Genomic DNA, 21,150 nt, shown 5'->3' with positions numbered 1-21,150 from the left:
ATTCACTCACCACATAGCATCTGAGAACTCAACCAAACCTGGATTCAAAACACAGCCTAGAGAGTTGCCCCTGCATGGCCCCATGGGAGTCTGACAACCAATCAGAATACATTTCTTACACAGGAACAGGAAACAGAGAGGTGGGGCTGAACAGATTATAAAAAGCCCAGCAAGCCCCTTGCTCGCTCGCTCTCCTCTGCTCTCTTCTTCTTCACCAACATTGAAGCATGTGATCACCTTTTCTGTTCAGGACTCAAGCCATGTGATCCTGTCCATCGTTAAACCATCTTTCCAAGCAGCCTCCATGTCTCCAGTGTCTTTTTCCCCACTTGGAGCTGAACCCAGAAGGACATTTCTTTCAACAGCACCAGGTTAAGGTGAAGGTTCCCCTTGCACATACGGTGCTCATTTCAAAGCCGAAGAGCCAGTGCTGTCCGAAGACGTCTCCGTGGTTATGTGGCCGGCATGACTAAATGCCGAAGGCGCATGGAATGCTGTTACCTTCCCACCAAAGATGGTCCTTATTTTTCTACTTGCATTTTTTTACGTGTTTTTGAACTGCTAGGTTGGCAGAAGCTGGACCAAATAACGGTTACACAGCACTAGGGATTCAAACTGCCCAACTGCTGATCTTTCTGATCGACAAGCTCAGTATCTTAGCCATTGAGCCACCATGTCCCGTCTTGCATCAGGTTAGCTTTGTGCAAATATATTTTCTGGTCAACGGGTATCCTGAAAGTCATCACGTCCTTTTGAATGTCTCTGGGACTGGGGGATTGCAGGACATTTTACGTTGGCCCAGAAAATGAGCAATCATCTGGAAAGGCTTTTGATACTAGCAAAGCATTTTTAGAGATTTGGAAATGCAAAAGCTTTCCCATTTCTAACAGAAGGAAGTGGGCACCAGGAGCTGGGAGAAGTCAGATCCTTTAATCTGGAAGGAAAATCCTTCATCAGTCCTTGCTGAAAAAGGAGAACTCAACTCCCAAAGAACTTTGCTGGAAAGACTTTCTTCGTAAAATAGCAATTATCCAACTTTGGCTAATCCTGAGAAAGTTAAGCAATAAGAACCCTGCTTGGTACTTTGCACTAGATTGGGCTAAAGTCAGAAAATGTCCTGGAGGTGAGGAACAACAAATCATTTCCATAATGCTTCTGGGGAAATTGCAAAACTGCAGTCGCCAGGCATCCTACTGAGAGCACCCCTTGTTTTTTTAGAGTAAGCTGGCAGCTTTTGCAGCAGGAGCACAAAAAACCTGCCTCAGTAACCCTACATTTGAGATACCTCCATACAAGACATTTAGGATGTATGTGTCATGTCTTCTTAACTTATTCACGCAATGCTACATCCTGCTATGTATTCTTTGTCATCTTATTTCCTATGGATCTTCTTTTTTTTTCTGAGAATACTGGATAGACATTCCAACTGAGTTCAGCTAGAAAAGCATAACACAAAACTTCCAGCTATCAACCACTATTATGTTGTCTTTGATGAGCATGATTGGGTACTCAATCCAATGAATATTGAATTTATAGAGATCTGCTTTGATGTAGTAGTGGTTAAGGCATCAGGCTACAACCCATGAGTTCTAGTCCTGCCATGGATTAGACAACACACAACACAGCTGTGTGATCTTGGGTAAGTCACTCTCTCTTTCAGCTCTAGGAAGGAGGCAATGGCAAACCACTTCTGAAAAACCTTGCCCAAAAAACTTGAGGGTCTTATCCAGGAAGTCTTCAAGAATGAGACACAATTAAATGTAAGAGGGAAAAATCACATTTTAGCATGACATCATGGAGTCAGCATGATATTATGAGCACGGATACCTTCTCTGTGAAGTGGTATCTATCTGCTTACATTTGTATGCTTTCAAACTGCTAGTTTGGCAGTTTGGGACAAGGATTAGAGCCCACCTTGTCACATAGAGCTCCGGTCTTGAACCTGGGCTGCCAGCTTTCCAGCCAATAAGCCCTGTATCTTAATCCGCTGAGCCAACACACCTCCCTCTAATTTTTGCAAGCCCTATATCAGGGGTGTCAAACTCACAGCCCATGGGTCGGATGCATCACGTGCTGGCCACGCCCATACCCGATTTAGCGAAGTGGGGGGAGAACAGTTGTGATACGCCACGTGATGACGCCGTGATGACATTTGACACCCCTGCCCTATATCAAATGAAATGCAGTTAAATGTGTTCAGACATCACAAAATAACACAAATTTAACTTGCTGGGTTGTAAGTCTAAGTCTCCCCTTGGGCAGTGTTTCTCAACATCAATAACTTTTAAGATGTATGGACTTAAAAGTATAATATTATGAAATTTAGATTATTTGTAAAAGTCTCTGCATAAAGCAATTGTGCAATTTCAGACGGATCCGTAAACTTTTGAAATCTATATTGAATCAGGTGGTCAAGATTGTTTATAGGTCAAGATCATTCCTAAATTTGCCCACTGGAGGTCCTCTTGAGACTTCAGTTTTAATTTTCTTCCCCCGAAGGATCTTTGCTTTAAAGCCTGAGTAATGCTTCTTCAACAGCAGGTATCAGCATATGCAGAACATGCAATGACATATATTTATCTTTTCCTCTACTGGGTTTATAAAATAGCTCACTTAGCCTAAATCAACTGTTCTTTGTTTACTTATTATAAAGCTTTAAGACAATTTGAATGCTTTGGCCTGGTAAATAATAACAATAGTGTTTATTTCTATTATTACTTTTAATATTTTCTAATCACTTTATGTGAATTATTATATTCATGTAGTAGAACTCGGCTCTCAAAGAGTATTCTGGTTGAGAATGGGCAAATTGTCTCTGTAATGATCAAGATTTCTAAATCTGGGCTGCAAAGATCCAGGTGACCAATAGATGGCAGAAAACTATTTTGCAGTCACCCGATTGTTATCTGATTATGCTTGAACGCTCAGAAATATCTTACAGCACCCATATTGATCTATTTATTTGTTAGATTAGTAGCCATATTTAGTATTTTGGGTGCCGCAATATCTTTCTTGCTTTCGCTTGTATCATAGTACTAACCTATGGAAATATTGCAACTTCAATTACCTCCAAGTTATCAAAAGAACTAAAAAGTTTTTTATAAAAAAAGAAAAATTGTACTTGATAATTACTGTATTTTTCGGATTATAAGATGCACCTTTTTCCCTCAAAAAAGAGACTGAAAATCTGGGTGCGTCTTATACAATGAATACAGCATTTTTTTGCCTCCCGAAACCCCACCCCTTCACCAAAATGGCCGTATAGACCCATTAGGAGGCTTATAGAGTGCTCCTGGGAACTGTGGAGGGCAGAAATGAGCTAAAAACGGGATGTTTTTTTGCTCTATTTTGGCCGCCCCAAGCCCCCAGGAGCACTCTATAAGCTTCCTAAAGGCTATGCATGCCATTTTTTGACAAAAAACGGCCATTTTTGGTAAGGGGGGGCCACCCCCCAGGAGCACTCTACAAATCTCCTAAAGGCTATTCATGCCCTTTTTTTGGAAAAAAAAAACAGGCCATTTTTGGGAGGTCTGCAGAGTGCAAAAACCTTTTTTTTAATTTGCCTCTTCAAAATCTTGGTGCATCTTATACTCTGAAAAATACGGTATAAGGAAAATTTAAGTATGTTTAACGCAACATAACATTTTACAAAACCCGAATAGCTTAAGAAATCCGGCAGATGTTTAACTATTTGATCCTATATATCAAGACCAACATGTCTCTTTTTAAACTCAGTAAACATACTCAGATAGACAGAGAGATAAAATCTGCATAGAATTTCACTTTTTCATTTGTTTAATTTATGCTTATGTTTTGTATGTCCAATTAAACTCTTCTGAAAAGATATGCATTACATTGGACAGTTAATAATCTGCAATAGTTTCATTGATTTCACAAATTAATAAGGCAAATAGTTGATAGATTTTCCTTGGATTCACACATTTCATGACCATGTGCAACCATAGCCCCATGCTATCTTTGTTCATGCTAGGGGGAGATTTTAGCTGATAGTTTCAGAAGGCATCGGGTTGGGAAAACCTATGCTAAGTAAATGCCTGGAAAATTACAGTGCAAACCACTGTTGTAAACCAAGTACAAAAAGGGGAGATAAAGGAATCATAAGAGCACCAAGAAAGAAAAGTTTCTTTCCACTCCTAATTATGATTGCCAGTGAGACAGTATAAAAGCCAAACTTAACACCTCTTAAAATAAAATCACATGGTAAGAGAAAAGCCTGGCAATCATTTTTTTTCCTCCAAGTCATAAATTTCTAGGAAGGCTTAGTGTCACCATGGAAAGATTATATTTGTGCCCATGATAATTTACTGTTGTGATCCAGTTGCAATGTAGTGTGATAAAGAGATGACAACAGCTGGGCACTGTGTACGCTAGTGAGGGAGGGGGAGTACAACATTCAGTGTCAATGAGGTTTTGCAACCTGTAGGTTACCTCTATGTCAACATCGAAAAGGAATGTGTGCATGGCCTAAAATAGGGAAGAGGGGCTGCTGAATGGCTATCTTGAAGTTAGTTCAAATGAGAGTAAGCTGTAAGATATGAAAGTGCTCAGGTTCCACTAAGATCAGGGTGATTTGTGGGTCTTCAATAGTCTCCAGACTATATCCAATATCTTACGGTGTTTGAAACAGTAGATAAAACATCATGATGACTTGTGAGACATTAACTAGCTAGATGCTGACAGCAGTAGGGGGATTCAAATAATTTAACAACCGGTTCTCTTCCCTAATGACTTCTTCCAATAACCAATTCACCAGACTGTTCAGAAAGTTAACAACTGGTTTTCCCTAAGTGATGCGAACTGGCTGAATCCCACCACTGGCTGACAGTAGTATGTTGTTTTTCAGAACTGATGTGAAAGAGTCATAATAAGGATCTCCTATGAATATTTGGAGTGGTAAGCACAATAAAGAGCAGGTCTCAGATCCCTAGCTTCTCACTATGGATTTCTAGTCCCAATATTTATAAAAAGTGGGTTTGATCAGATTAGGTCATGTTTACAAATAAAACCTACTGCATGTAAATCAGTAGATCAGGGGTGTCAAACAGTCTCTTAAAAAGAGACTGGATGGCCCACCTGTCTAGAATTGTACAGCGGTTCCTCCTTGTGCAGGGGGTTGGACTAGAAGACCTCCAAGGTCCCTTTCAGCTCTGTTACTCTGTTAATCATCACTTTAATTCAGAGCCATTCCTAGAGAAGCTTTGGCAGATCTATACAAGCCAATCATTCCCACTTTGGGCGGTGTGTGTGTGTGTGTAAAAATCTCAATCCAGCTGTCCTATATACTGAGCAAATGGCTCCTTTATTGAATCATCCTCCGGTAGTTTTCAAATGTTATATTTGGCAAATGAAAGAATGCTACCTATATTCTTCAACACAGAGAAAAAGCATTGGTGTGTCCATTATCTATCTGCACTTGTAATACAACCCACAATCTGTCACCCAGGTGTAAAACTGATTCTATGCTTCAGATTCTTTTGATGTAACTGAGAATATTGTTTGGCTCACTATTGTCTGTTGAAGGCCATAAAATAATGGGCTCCAAAATTATGTTCAAACTCTTGAGCTTCCCTCTATTCTTCTACCTAATGTGTGAACAAACCAAATGATACTGTTTTACACTTTATTTTCAGTTTGTTGTCCATAATAACTATTGATAGAAGAGAAGGAAAAATGATCAGTTCCTAGGTTATAAAAAATGAAAGTAAGTTAAGACACTAGGTAACTATAGGTAGTCCTCAACTTACAACAGTGCATTTAGCGACTGTTGGAAGTTACAACGGTACTGAAAAAAGTGACTTATGTCCATTTTTCACACTTCCGACTGTTGCAACATCCCCATGGTTCACATGATCAAAATTCAGATGCTTGGAAACTGGTTCATATTTATGACCGTCACAGTGTCCTGGAGCCATGTGATCAGCTTTTGAGACCTGAGAAGCAAAGCCAATGGGGAAGCCAGATTCACTTAACAACTGTGTTACTAACTTAACAATGGCAATGATTCACTTAACAACTATGGCAAGGAAAGTCATAAAATGGAGCAAAACTCACTTAACAAATGTTTCACTTAGCAACATAAATATTGGGCTCAATTGTGGTCGTACATCATAGACTATATAGGAAGTATAAGAAATCAAAGAATATTTCAGAGACACTTCAATTTTCCCAGATTAGAAATTTTTCCTAAACGCTATTTGTTTTGGAGTGTATGCTAAACAGTATCAGGTGCTCTGTTCATAATCTCTTCTATGTCATGGAGAGAGGCATTAAACAATAATACTTAAAAATGTGTGCATATAGAAATTAGCATATGCAACACTGCATGTGTTCTCTTTTCTCTTGTTTGCTGACGATATGTTTGTGTGTTTCTTATGTAGTTGCTACCCTATTAGGTTCAATAGTCAAATTCCTTGAAATCATGATTGTCCAGACTCCGGATGAAATCTTGCATTAGCCAAAAAAAGGAAAGACAGTGATTTCTGCTAATCTAAAGGGAGGGCATTGGAGATCACTTAAAGAGAAAGTTTGCAGTTGGTTAACCAACTTTACAGTTGTCCTCTTGCAAATGTATTTTGCAATTGAGCAATTTCCCTCTTGTTTTCCTTCAGAATTGGACCCAAGAACACAACTTGGAAATGCTATCTGCAGGAGAGAATGGAGGGTGCAAAATAGGGTATCAGATTCTTTTTAAGGGGCTGATTCTTCCCTACAATTCCTTCCCAGAACTCTGCATTATAATCCTAACTTGTTTTACGTGGGTATTATCTTGATAGGATTTAATTTTTAGACCTTATATTGTTTATTTTAAAACAAAAATAACTGTTACCTTAGCTATGCCTGGTTGAACTTCATGTAAGAAATACCCATTATTTTAATTTATTAAATGTCACAATCCAAAACCAAATGACTAAAAATGACTTTCTCTTCGGGGCACTTAGCCAAATTGTCATAGTAGCTACCTGTGGGTTCTATCTGTGATTCTTTTGGAGTTAGAGCCTCTTCTTCAGCATCCCCTGAGGATATATTTATCTGATACATTTGTCAGATTTATATGTGTCTTTTTCTCCAAGGCAGCATATACTGTAGAGCCTGAAGCAAAATACATCCTTTTTGTCGCCTCCCTCCTCAGCCTTGTAAAAGCTATGACGAACCTGTCTCTCCTGTGTTCATTCTTGGTTTGTGATTAATGCAGGTTATGTAATAGCATTTCTAGCCAAAATTTGACCCGCCTGTTTGTTGCCCTAATTTCTACAGCTTCTGTTCAGTAGACTTGACCTTTTCTTAGGAATAATATTATGGCTTTTTCGGTGATGTTCCTAGGGTAAATTGTCACTATTTTGGAATTGTTCTATCCATATGGCATCTGATGCTATAATCACCACAGAGCATAATCCTTGCTGCTCTTTCATTTTACAGCCTTTAGCAAATGTACTAAATACAATATGAGCAAACATGTAACATAACATAACATAATAATTCTCTAATTCTTCTAATAATTCTCAGATGTCCATGTGTGTGCTTTTGGGTATTCGGAAGCCTGAAAAACACCCCTATTTCTGGATCACGGTGATAGTTAAGCAGTCTCCCTGGGAAGAATATTTCTGCACATTTTATAATCTTGTACAAATTCTCCCTTCTACCATTACAGGGAATCAGCACCAAGTTCAAATGCTTTGAGCCTCTATATCCAGTAAATCCCCTTTATCCGTGCTAATATTTTGGCACATCCTTTAGTTTTAAGTTAAGACTCTTGTGTTTCCATGGGAATATTTCTCTAATCTGTAGGCCGAGAGTGGGTGCCGATTTGATTTCAAATGCATTCATGCGTTGGTTAACGGGAGTCTCCCATCTCAGATATTACAAGCAGAAAGTTAAATAACTCAGCCTGCTTGGATGGCACTCAGGACTTTCTGGCTGCACTGCATGTCCCCTGCTGCATAAACTCTGAGCTTCTCTTATCAAGGTGAAATGGCAACAGACTTCAGCGTATCTTCCCTCAGTCAATAATTACAGGTAGTCCTCCCCTTAACGAGCAAAATTGAGCTCAAAATTTCTCTTGCTAAGCGAGGCATTTGTTAAGTGTGCTTTGCCCCATTTTACGACAAGTGAATCATTGCACTTGTTAAATTAGTAACATGGTTGTTAAGGGAATCAGGTTTCCCCATTGACTTCGCTTGTCAGAAAGTCGCAAAAGGGGATCATGTGACCCCAGGACACTGCAACCGTCATAAATATGCATCTGAATTTTGATCACATAAACATAGGGATGCTGTAATGGTCGTAATTAAAACTGTCCTAAGTCGCTTTTCTCAGTGATGTGGTAATTTTGAACGGTCACTGAACGAGCTGTTGTAAGTCGAGGACTACCTGTACTTCAAAGGAAATGGTAAATTAAATGATTCTGAAGAATCCGGTGCTATGAATGAGCTAAGAAAGTATGGTTCGGTGCCTAGTTATATGCATATCCTTATTCTCCAGTGCTGGGTTGCAGGCGGTACGCCTCGGTACAGGCGAACCGGAGCCTGCCCGGAGCACTGGATTCCATTCCAGTATGGTGCTCCGGAGGGCCCAACCGCCCTCCCAAGCTCCTTATTGCGTCCGCAGATAACCGCCCTGCCGCCCTGTTTCGGGTGACTCGCTCCCTCCTGTTTGAGAGACCGCGGGAAGCCCCTTTACAGGGCAGAGCAGAGGAGTTTGGGAAATATCTACAGGACAAAGTCGCTCAAATCCGGATGGGATGGGCCCCTTTCAGTGGTCCAGTAGAGACGCCCGTGGCGAGTCTTGAGGGACCGCTTTGGGAGGAGTTTGACTCGGTTGCCATCGAGGATTTGGACAGGTTGCGTGGACGTCTGCGACCCACCACATGTTTATTGGACCCGTGTCCCTCCTGGCTTGTACTGGCATCCTGGGAGGTTACGCGCGACTGGCTCCTGGGCCTAGTGAACGCCTCGTTGGGTGAGGGATCTCTACCGGCCGCCTTGAAAGAGGCGGTGGTGAGGCCCCTGCTCAAGAAGCCTTCCCTGGACCCAACGGACCTAGCCAATTATCATCCTGTCTCCAACCTTCCTTTTTTAGCGAAGGTTGTAGAGAATGTGTTGGTACAGCAGTTCCCACGTCACCTGGAGGAAAATGATTATCTAGACCCGCGCCAGTCCGGCTTCCGACCCGGGCACAGCACGGAGACGGCCTTGGTCGCATTGGTTGATGATCTCTGGAGGGCCAGAGATAGGGGTTGTTCCTCTATCCTGGTCCTATTAGATCTCTCGGCGGCGTTCGATACCATCGACCATGGTATCCTGTTGCACCGGCTAGAGGGGTTGGGAGTCAGGGGCACCGTTTTACGGTGGTTTGGCTCCTACCTCTCTGACCGGACGCAATGTGTGTTGGCAGGGGAGCTGAGTTCGACCCGGAGGTCACTCACATGTGGAGTGCCACAGGGATCGGTGCTCTCGCCTCTCCTGTTCAACACATACATGAAACCGCTGGGCGAGATCATCCGTGGCTTTGGGGTGGGATATCATCTGTATGCTGATGATACTCAGCTATACATTTCCACCCCGAACCACCCCAATGAGGCCGTCGAAATGATGTCCCGGTGTTTGGAGGCCGTACGGGTCTGGATGGATGGCAACCGACTAAAACTCAACCCTTCCAAGACGGAGTGGCTGTGGCTTCCGGCCCCCCGGTTCAACCAGGTGCTTCCATCTCTGGCCATTGGGGGCGTGCAACTAGCCCCCATGGAACAGGTGCGCAATTTGGGCGTCCTCCTAGATGCCCGGCTGTCCATGGATGACCATGTAACAGCCGTGGCAAGGGGGGCGTTCCATCAGGTCCGCCTGATGCGCCAATTGCGCCCCTTATTGGACCGGGATGCCCTACGCACAGTCACCCATGCGCTAGTGACGTCTCGCCTGGACTACTGCAATGCTCTCTACATGGGGCTTTTCTTGAGATGCACTCGGAGACTACAGTTGGTCCAGAACGCGGCCGCGCGGGTGATTATGGGGAGGTCTAGATACTCCCCTGTAACACCTCTCCTGCGCGAGCTGCACTGGCTTCCTGTGGTCTACCGAGTGCGTTTCAAGGTTTTGATTATGATCTTTAAAGCGCTTCATGGCATAGGACCTAGTTACATGCAGGATCGCATCCTGCCCCACACATCCCTACAACCAATTCGCTCACACAGAGAGGGACTTCTCCGGGTGCCGTCCGCCAAACAGTGTCGGGGGGCGACATCCAGGAGCAGAGCCTTCTCTGTGATGGGCCCAGCCCTGTGGAATGACCTCCCCCGTGACATCAGGATTATTTCCGATCTCCGCTCCTTCCGTGTACAGTTGAAGACCCACCTCTTTCAATTATCCGGCCTGGCTCAACCGTAATTTTTTCATATTCCTCCTGACTGTCTTTTTTAAATTTTACATTTTTATTGTATATTGGGTTTTTATTAAACGGGGCATGTTAATGGTTTTAATTTGTCTAAATGTTTTAATCTATTACCTCCTCCGTGCATGTATGTTTTTGTATATATGTATGTTTATATATGTCTCAGTGTACGCCGCCCCGAGTCCTGCCCGGAAAGGGAGCGGCTAATAAATCCAAATTTATTATTATTATATTATTATCTGTCTTTTAAGGCTTGCGTGCTTCCACGCACACGCATGGCACATACAGCGCCTGCACAACGCTCCACGGAGCAGCTGGAGCGTCGCGGAGGTTCGCGGATGCACTAAGACACATACACGTGTGCGCACGTCCATATGGACGCCTCTGGGCCCGTTCCAACTGTACTGGTTGGAACGGGATTCGGAACCCACCACTGTTATTCTCCTATTATAATTTGTCAGACCAGTTCAATCTATCCATGCGAAATGGCTAGTGGACTTTAGGGAGGTAAAGGGAGTTGAGGTTCAGTGGGGCCACTTATCTGTAGCTGCACTGGTGCTTTACAATAGTTTTTCAATAGCCATCTAGCTGACCCTCATGCTAATTTCTTTATGGAAGTTGCCAGAACTGCCAAGCAGTTGGGACTTAATTCCATCTTGATTTAGTTATAATTTGGTTTTCTTAAATAAATTTTATTCTAACTTTTCATTAGTATGTGGACCTTTTATTTCTGTTCCTTTCTTATATATAGTTTTGTGATGTTGTAAACTCCTGATGGTCCTTAGGGATTTGATGCCTACAAATATACAGGTAGCCATCAACTTGCAATCATTCATTCAGTGACTGTTCAACAGTGCTGAAAAAACAACAACTGTCCTCGCACTTACGACCATCGCAGCACCTCCAGGTTCATGTAATCAAAAATTCAGGCACTTGATAACCATTAAGTATTTTAAATGGTTGCAACATCCCACAATCGTGTGATTGCCAATGCAACCTTCCCAGTTGCCTTCTGACAAGCAAAGTCAATGAGGGAAGCCAGATTTGCTTAATGACCGTGCACTTCACTTAACAACTACAGTGATTGGCTTGACAACTGTGGCAAGAAAGGTCTTAAAATCAGCCATGGCTTAACAACCATCTTGCTTAGCAACAGAAACTCTGGTCCCAGTTGTGGCCATAAGTTGAGGCCTATCTCTAGATAATACCTTCTTAAATAATGCTTTTTGCTTCCAGCATATGGAATGGTTATGGAGTGAACCTGACACAGTGGATAGCAGCAGGGTTTTAAAAATAGATGAGCTGGGCTTGCAGATCATGAAATGTGACTCACAAGGAAAGATGCCAAGGGATATTCAACTGTTCTACAACCACGGTTGTTGTCACACTTTTTAAAGACAAAATCATGGCATAAACAGATCTAGGTGTCAGGGTTCCCCAAAAAATACCTCCAACGAAATAAAACTCTGAGGCTAGAAGTTCCTCAAAGTTCCACTTTATTAGAGATGTCATGTTGGCACATCTGGGAAAACCCGAATCTGAAAGCTTCCAGGTTTTCCCCACCCAGTTGAAAGTTCACAACCCTGCCCCACACCCACAAGTTCATCACATGGTCCAATCCAATCTTCGCATTCAACTAAATACAATCTCCAGGCAGTCCCATCCAGGTGCAGGCAAGTGTCCTTGACTTTCAAAGTAAAAAATGTTTTTATGGCAAAGTTTCTACCGTTCCAACAACCCTCCCCCCTATTAACCCACCCCCCTTTATTAAAATAAAGTAGTTGTTATTGTACCAATCCAGATACCAAGGAATCAAGGTACTGAGTCAAGGTGCAGACAGGCATCTCAACAACATGCCTTTGGGTGGCTAACGACAGCTAAAAAACTTAACATCAAAACAAAACCGCAATGCCAATAGAAGAGTTTATATGTAGCCCAGGGATGGACCATCTTGGTGGTCCCTGAGCTTGCTCACAGACATTTCATTACGCGACTAGGTAACTCCTTCACTCCTAGAAAATAATGGAGTTTGCTCTCTGTTTGTATATACAGTAGCTCGCCTTGCCAGTTTTGAGGAGGAGAGGAAATCAGAAATTTAGCTCATATTTTCTTTTCCACCAAAGGCAGATAGGCAGGTAGATGAATGGATGCTGAAAGCTTGTGACACATTAATGTTTACTCATACAGAAATCATTCTGAAACTTTCTTTGCTCGAAGCCACACAGTGTACAAAAACATTGCAATAGGAAAAACAACCACCTGGGAAGAACCATTAAGTATCCCAGAAATCTGTTCTGTCCTTTGGCTGATCTTTATGTTCCTGAATGAATTAAGACCATTACATGATGCTGATTAAAAGTAAAACCTGTCATTTCACTGTATGTGGGAATGAACAAGTTACCCCTTGCTGGAAGTATCTCCTGCATAAACCCCTGTTGTGTTGTCCCCAAGTATTTCCTGCACAAGTGCCAGTAAATGCAACTTGTTTCCATACCATTGCAATCTGTGGGGCTTACTCTGGAGGAGCCTCGGCTGTATTAGCTTATAGCTAACATGGCAGCTTTAACTGCTCCCCTATTGCTGAAAAGCAGGTCACAGACACCAAGTGTTTCCAAAGTATCACATTTCCCACTGGACATCTGTTGTGTGCAGCATTTGCAGGATGGGTTTGATTCATTATTATACATCGTGACCTGGGCTTGTTTGACTGAATGTGTTGGCACAGGCTGTTTGCACCTGTTGTCTCTCATGTTGACACACCATGGCTATGCAAGGAATAGCCTATTTGCCCTGGAAGGAAAACGAATATGTAGACTCAAGCAGCCTTGCTTTCAAAGGAGAGAGAAATGAGGTAATGTGTTCTGAGGATGGAAATGGTTGGGGGAGAGGGGGAAAGGGTGACCACAGCCAAAAAAGCACCTTGGAGATGGAGCCTTGGAGGGCTAGATTGTAAAGTCAAAAAGCAATTTCTCTTTTGTGCAGAGTCTGTACAGTAATACTTTGGATTGAGAGGGTCTAACATATGAATTTGGCATGTGAAAAGGCAAATGACCTTCAGTTCCTACCCACTGGATGGACTATAGTAATTTGAAGAAGCTGATGCAATTCCGTCAGTAGGAAAAGCTAAAAAGAAAAGTGAAAGATGGCAACAGCTGATAGCCAAGAGTCTCTCTCTGCAGCACAAGGCTGGCGCTAATCTGCGTTGACCTCTGTGGTATTTCAGCTCCTTGGCTCAGCTAAGGTTGACAGCCAGTAATTGAAGAAGAGGCTGGAGCTGAGTGGCAGAACACATGTTTTCGAGCTGTAATTGTGCTGGTTAAGCACTAGCTAAAGGCTCTTCCATAGCAGGGCTCGGACAAACCTTGGGCTCAGCCCCGGCACAATTCTGGACAATTGGCAGAGTCAGGAGAAGGGGGATGTTGAACTCAATCCAAGCCCCCAAGCCCCACCCCAAGAATAGCATTATCAAGGAAATTTCACTAGTAAGGAAAATTCTGGGTCACTTGAGAATGTCTATATTATGCATGTTTGGTGGTGATAAGTGCAATCATTTTATAAAATCATGATTGCGACCACTCAAATCATCTTGACATTTGTCTCGAGAAAATCCTCAGGAATGTAAGATCTGAGCTGAAATCCCTGCTCGGTTATGAACTCACTTGGTGAGCCGGGACAAATAACTTCAGCATCTTTCCCATCTGTCGTAGGAATGATAAATGTATGTTAGCCCTGCCCCATTGCATTTATGGAAACGTCTGTGCACTGAGGATTGCCATCAAAGCCTATAGATGGTATGCCACTGCTATGCACTGCCACCCCTTTTCCTCCCTAAACCCTTTCATGTGTAGTGATCTAACTTGAGCGGGGAAATATTACAACCCAAAACATTCCGGAGTAATAAATCACACCAAAGTCAGCTGTGTTGGGGCATGACAGAATGACTGATGATTTAATGCTTCTTGAAAGTTTTGTTTTTTTTGGTTTCCTTCCGCAGGGCATTGTTTTGAGAAATAACAAAATGAGGTAAAATAAGTTAATTTTATGTACACTTTACAAACACTCAGTATCACATGGCGTCTGCAGCAACCGTCACATAGACATTGGTATAAAATTGAACCTTAATGTGGCTTGGGCAGGTGTTCAACATCCTGCACTTCACAATGTCGTCATCCTGAGAGTAGTTACCAAGTAGTAATAATAATAAGAAGTGATCTTTTCTGTAAACATGTTTAGAAGCATTTACGGTGGACAATGGATGGGCCGGCTTCATCGTATTCCTGTTTTGTGATCCACATCTGTTGGAAGGTGGACAGGGAAGCCAAAATGGACCCTCCGATCCAGACAGAGTACTTACGCTCTGGGGGGGCAATAATCTGAAAGAGGCAAATAGAAGGATTTAGTCCCCACGGGAAAAGCAACAACAAAACGAGATGCTTAGTTAACAAGAGCAGAACGTCACAAAGGAGGATTTCAACTAGACAATGGAACAGCATTATGCCCCATCACTAAAGACACTGACTTAAGTTCAAAGCAATCTAAACTTGGATTTTAAACTATTAATTCAATCTTTTTTTTAAAAAAACCAACCCCACAGCTTTCTGGATCTCGTATCTTAAATTCCTATCAAGTATTGTTCCTCTGTACTGTGAATTTCTGTCAACTATTGTAAATTGCGTTAATTTTCCCCCACACAGAAATAGATGAAAAGCAAGCTAATGCATTCAGCAAAACGTGTAGGTGACTTCATCAACTATAGGGATCAGTCCCCTAATCTGTCTGAATCCTGGAAGATTTCAGAAAGTGTCAGAAGGGAAATGTAATGCTACAATCCAGAAATGCTTGTTCAAAAGAAATTCCACTAAAAGCAGTGATGGGGAACATAGCCAAAGCTAATTCGCATCCAAACTCATTGGTAATAATTCTGCATGATTAGCCCCATTAGTAATACTCTGGGTTGATTCCAGACTTATCTCATGTTCCATAGTGGACTGTTTGCAATAAGTGGAATAAAAATGACTGTGCATTGTAATTCACGGTGCTGACTTATGGTCTTATCATCTGCCATATTCCACTGCATAGTTGTAAGTTGTGTAATTAAAACCCACCTTGATCTTCATTGTGCTGGGAGCCAGAGCAGTGATTTCCTTCTGCATACGGTCAGCAATACCGGGGTACATGGTGGTGCCACCAGACATGACATTGTTGGCATACAGGTCTTTCCTGATGTCAATATCGCACTTCATGATGCTGTTGTAGGTTGTCTCATGAATACCAGCGGATTCCATACCTGGTGGCATCGACAAAATCAAGGAATGGGAGGAGGAATATAGCAATGCCCAGCATACGAACTTTCCATAGGTAAAGGATCACAAGATGAGAAATACTAAGTTGGAAACATACCAATGAAGGAAGGCTGGAAAAGGGTTTCTGGGCAACGGAAACGTTCATTGCCGATGGTGATGACCTGCCCATCAGGCAATTCATAGCTCTTCTCCAGAGAGGAAGAAGAGGCAGCTGTTGCCATCTCGTTCTCGAAGTCCAGAGCCACATAGCACAGCTTTTCCTTGATGTCACGGACAATCTCACGTTCAGCTGTGGGGAGAGAAGAAGCATTTAGTTGTTAGCCAAAGTCCTCCCAGAATGAAAGAAAGGGGTGGGAGGGTGAGGGGACAAACGAGCATAATACAGAGGAAAGAATGCAGGCAGCTGTTGCATGACCCTGAAACTCATTTTTAAAAAGCACATACACATCTGGCAGTAGCAAGAAAGCAATACTCACACACACTATTTTATGGTTGTGATGAAAGTATGAAACTCACAACCTTCTGGGTCTGATGAACTTTGCAATGCAGAAGAGCTTGGAAACATCACCCACATTCTTCTGCATTTCTGTTCATGTCATACTCACTCTGTGTTTTAGTGCCACCCTATGCCCATGGATCCTTTTCCCACTTCCACTGAAATTAACTAAGGCAGAAATGTGCCCTGACCACTTATTTTCTCCTGTCTTGAAGATATTAATCTCATTCCCATGAGGGACACAGGCTTAAGTGACATCCACCTTAACAATATTACATTTTTAAATTTTATTTCTAACCTGCTACCTTGGGGTATCATATGTTATATTCCTGCCTCCAATTTTCCTCCAGAACAACTATCCTGTGACACCCCCATGGATGGAAAGAAGAAACTAACTGGTCCAAAGTTATCCAGAGAGCTTCCATTATTAGGGGTGGTCTAGAAACCTGAGTGATATTTTCCTTTGTCCTGACCAAAAAAAAAAGTTCTCCAAGGTGGTGTCCCAAAGAACTAAGGGGCAATTAGAGGGCAGAGCTGCTGATGAGAAGGTCTTTCCAATTCTAAATATGGACAAGCTATTTAGGATTAGCCAAGAACTACTAGAGCAAGAGAAGAGGGTTGGGAGTCTCCATCATTACCAGTGGTGACAAAAGAGTAGCCTCTCTCAGTCAGGATCTTCATCAGGTAGTCAGTGAGATCCCGACCAGCCAAGTCCAAACGCATGATGGCATGGGGCAGGGCATAACCCTCATAGATGGGTACATTGTGGGTGACACCATCGCCAGAGTCCAGCACAATACCTGCAGAAAAAAGGAAGAGATACAATTTTTAACAATGGAGGTTACATGTTTCACCAACTTGCAGATCTAGGTTGATACGTGACACATAGCAATAGGGAAGAAAGAAGAGACAACGCAGCTACATGAGTCATGAGGGATTCCCAGTACTCCCACAGTCAATGTTATCCAGTTAAGAATTCCATTTCATTAAGGAGTAGGCTAGACATGGAGGCAATGTACATTTTTCTGGGGAAAACTTTAGTCATGCCCATAGTTGAACTTTTCATTCTTTTAATGGGCTGACAAAGTCTTACTGCCTAGAACGGACCAGGAATATAGAGAGCCAGTAAAGGCATGAAGGGAACATGCTATGCAAGCATTAAATAGTCCATTCTACAAAGAAGATCAAAAAAATTATATCTGAAAAAGGCATTGCAAATAAACCTACATTAGCCTTTCCCAACCAGGATCTTTTAAGAATTACTGAAATGCAGGTGTCTAGTCAGACAATATAATCCAAAGTATCAGGAGTACACAAGGCTGAGAAACATTAGTTAACTAGATGGACTTAATAGAAGACAATTCAGTTTATTTCTGTTCCTAAACCCATGTCAATGACAGGGTATCTCCTAGACTAGTTGGATTATGACTACCTTATTCTTAGAAAGAGGAGTTGGTGGGGTTCCCTTGGAATTCAGGCTTTTGCTTCTCTATTTCCAGCAACCAGCACTCACCAGTGGTACGGCCAGAGGCATAGAGGGACAGCACAGCCTGGATGGCCACATACATGGCAGGGACGTTGAAGGTCTCAAACATGATCTGGGTCATCTTTTCACGATTGGCCTTGGGGTTAAGAGGGGCTTCAGTGAGCAGGGTGGGGTGCTCCTCAGGGGCAACACGGAGCTCATTGTAGAAAGTATGATGCCAGATCTTCTCCATGTCATCCCAGTTGGTGATGATGCCATGTTCAATGGGGTACTTCAGGGTCAGGATACCTCTTTTGCTCTGGGCTTCATCCCCTACGTAGGAGTCTTTTTGACCCATACCCACCATGACACCCTAGGAAGAAAGAGGGAAAAACACTTAGCAACTTCTAATGGCTATTTTCTATCCTACATATTGCACATTAATCAAAAGAGTATCGGGCTCTTCTTATTAAGTTCGTCACAAAATAGACAATAAATTGTAGGAGAAATAAAGGAAGTAGCTAACTCAGAGATCATTTAGACAATGTTATGATGATCTCTAAAGAGTGGCCGATTTATTATCTTGTATTCTTTATCTGAAACAGTGGAGACTCTTTGGTCTATGATGGACATTCACTTTTTCAAAATAAGAATAGTGCAGGGAGTTCCCATTCAGGGACCTGATAACTGTCTCAAAATGTAACGCATGTCCGTGCATGATCCCCAAATAGTAAATCTTACAAAGTTAAGGGGATTTATATTGTCATGGTAATTTTAGTGGCTTCACATGGAGCCGCCTGAATCTTAGGAAGATGATCAAGAGTGGGGAAAAGGAAAGAAAAACAATGAGTCCTCTGACTTATTAATTCCTCACCCTTAATCACAGTCCAGGCCTTCTCAGCAAAGTAAAATTTAAAGCAATATATGCTGTATCTTTCAGTCTGCCTATTGTTGAAGAGTAGCACAGCTGGTGAAAAGAGAAAACATACCTGATGACGTGGGCGGCCAACAATGGAGGGAAAGACAGCCCTAGGGGCGTCATCCCCGGCAAAGCCAGCCTTCACCAAGCCAGAGCCGTTGTCGCACACAAGTGCGGTGGTCTCATCCTCATCACACATGGTGTTGGCTTTCTAGGAATGGAAGAAAAAACAATAAAAGTCACAGGAGGCACCAGGAAGCTATGCAAGTTCAGAACACAAAGACTACAGGAAGATTTTCAACCTCAATAAATTCAGTAGATTTCCCTCACTGGGGGAAAGGACAGGGTGAAATAATTCACCCTTACAGCTGCTCTCACTAATAAGTGAGAAAACTCAGGAAAAATCATCCATATTAAAAACACATAAAGCTCCTTCTCTGTTCATCTGATGATTCCATTGATCGTTAAAAGCTGCAATATCAAGTAACAACGATATTAAAATACTAGATTATTGGTGGGGCTTAACCAAATTTATTTAGAACTAGGATCTATTTGTTTCAATAAGATTTACTTCTGCAGTTTTATAGTGGGGAACTCTATTTAAAATAATCAAGTTCAAGGCTATAATTTTAGCCTCTCTATAAAAACAAATTAAATCTAAAGTCAGTTGTCTCCTAAAGGAATTACACATTGACCAGTAATAACTAGATTACCTTATTACATTATTCATGTGTAAATATTACACATGTACACTGCAATGAAACCTCTTCATTTCAGTGGTGCTTTTGTCAAGTAAGTTTGTTTGAGAAGAATACTGAATTTTGCCCTGAAGTGGCCAGGATGTCAGAAGATGATAAAAAGAGAGTTGGTCCTTTTTGTTTTTCAGATATTAATTCACTGATTTTATTTTTTCAACCTCCAAATGCTGGACTAAAATTTTAAAAACACCCCCAAAAATGTTGGTTGAGGAATAGAGGAACAGTTGTCCAACACATCCAAGGACACCAATTTGAGCAAGAATCAAAACGTGGGCTATTTCTCCAAGCAAAATATATGATTTTCAAGAAAAACACACACGGAGGACTTGATTTCTTAAAAAGCATGAGAAAGGCCAATTTTGAAGGGTCGCCTGTGAATTTTGAAAATAATTAAATAGGAATATGAAGCCAGATTTCCCAGCATACTAGACACATTATTTACAGAGGAGCAACAAATAGCTTGTACTGAGGATATACTTTCTTTCTTCAAACTGTCAGGTGCCCAATCCAACTCTGAATTACAGCATCTGACAGCTAGTTAGACTGTTCTTTAATGTTAGGAACTAAAGAGATATGAGGCATAAATAAACCCAATCAGGTCTCATCTGACAGATATTTAATAAAATATGGATGTTTCCTTCAACAAACTGTTTTGGTTCGTTCTGTCACTTATACTTTTCCAGCAATTAATTTTAGCCCATCCGGTTGCTGTCCATTTCCAATTCCTCCTAAGCTGCTAATAATGATGATTTGGAGAAAACTACTTTGTTTCCACAACTAATCAGAGCCTACATTTCTTGGACCATCGTTTTGGGTCTCCGCTGACTTCAGCTTTGGGTTGATTCAGTGTCATCACCTATTATTTGCTTGACTTTGAAAGCTTGCCCCTGGTTGTTCCAGCAAAAGGCAAGATCTTTTTTCCCCTCTTGCCATAAAACCAGGAGAAGAGGCTGGGCGGCATCTGTTTCCACCCATCCAGGAAAAGCAGCAAAGCTGCTTCAGGGTGTGATCATTTGTTGAGCTTAAAGCTGAAGAGGTTGCCATCCCACCCCACCACTCCCCAAGTCTCCTCCTCCAGTCCAGGCCCAAGAGCTGCTGCGCTGAGAAGCCGGTCCTCCTTCTCCGGGTCCTGCCTGTCTGAGCAGCCAACCGGCCAGTCACCCGCCCTCCGCCTGCCGGCCTCACTCACCTTGGGGGTTGGTTCCTGGCTCTTAGCTCCGGTTGCCGCTTCTTCCCAGCTCTGCTGGTCGGTGGGCTTGCGAAAGCCCGGCGGGTTTTATATAGGCCCTTGCTGGCTTCTCCCCTCCCCTGTCGCCGACCCACAGGAATGTCTCCATATTTGGGTGCTGGGCATCGAGACTGGCCAGGCGGCCGGACCGGAGCCCCCCAGGCCCCTTGCTCGGCCGCGGGGCTGCCCAAAGAAGGAGCGCCTGGCCCAGACCCAGGTAGCACGGGCCGGGCCGTATAAGGACTGTCTGCCGGCGACCCCCGCCCGGCCACCAAAGCTCCCTTCCCAAATAATCTTCCGAGCCATCATGCCCGGAAAGGAGACAGAAGCCCCAGGAACGAGCTAGGGGGGCGGGGGAGGGCATCCCTGCCCGACCGCGGAAGGGAGGAAGGAAGGAAGGAAAGAAGGAGGAAGCTGCGGGGTAGAAGGCGGGCAGAAGGGCGCAGCGGAGCTGGCGAGGCCGCGGCCCACCCTCCCCAATCGGCTGCGCGGTTCCGCTCGCTTTCTGCTCCTCCTCGCCTCCGGCGCTGCGGGGTGGGAGAGGCGCAAGCGGGTAGCCGCGGCTGGTCAAAGAGGC

General features: G+C 43.0%; 1 protein-coding gene across 1 annotated transcript; it reads right to left on the bottom strand.

Annotated features, from left to right (window-relative positions):
- Positions 1 to 14,324: 14,324 nt before the first annotated feature.
- ACTA1 (actin alpha 1, skeletal muscle) lies at positions 14,325 to 20,690 on the bottom strand. Its single transcript, XM_081942294.1, has 7 exons — positions 20,535 to 20,690; positions 18,658 to 18,798; positions 17,717 to 18,041; positions 16,842 to 17,003; positions 15,805 to 15,996; positions 15,510 to 15,691; positions 14,325 to 14,777 (listed from the first exon to the last, which is right to left on the bottom strand). The coding sequence occupies exons 2-7, from the start codon at positions 18,784 to 18,786 to the stop codon at positions 14,634 to 14,636; spliced, it is 1,134 nt and encodes a 377-aa protein (XP_081798420.1). The 5' UTR covers positions 18,787 to 18,798; positions 20,535 to 20,690; the 3' UTR covers positions 14,325 to 14,633.
- Between the last annotated feature and the right edge of the window lie 460 nt (positions 20,691 to 21,150).

Source organism: Natrix helvetica (assembly GCF_964273705.1).
Source record: "Natrix helvetica genome assembly, chromosome: 2".
Lineage (NCBI taxonomy): Eukaryota > Metazoa > Chordata > Lepidosauria > Squamata > Natricidae > Natrix > Natrix helvetica.
Note: the sequence above shows the minus strand (reverse complement) of the source record. Positions and strands in the feature narration are given on the sequence as shown.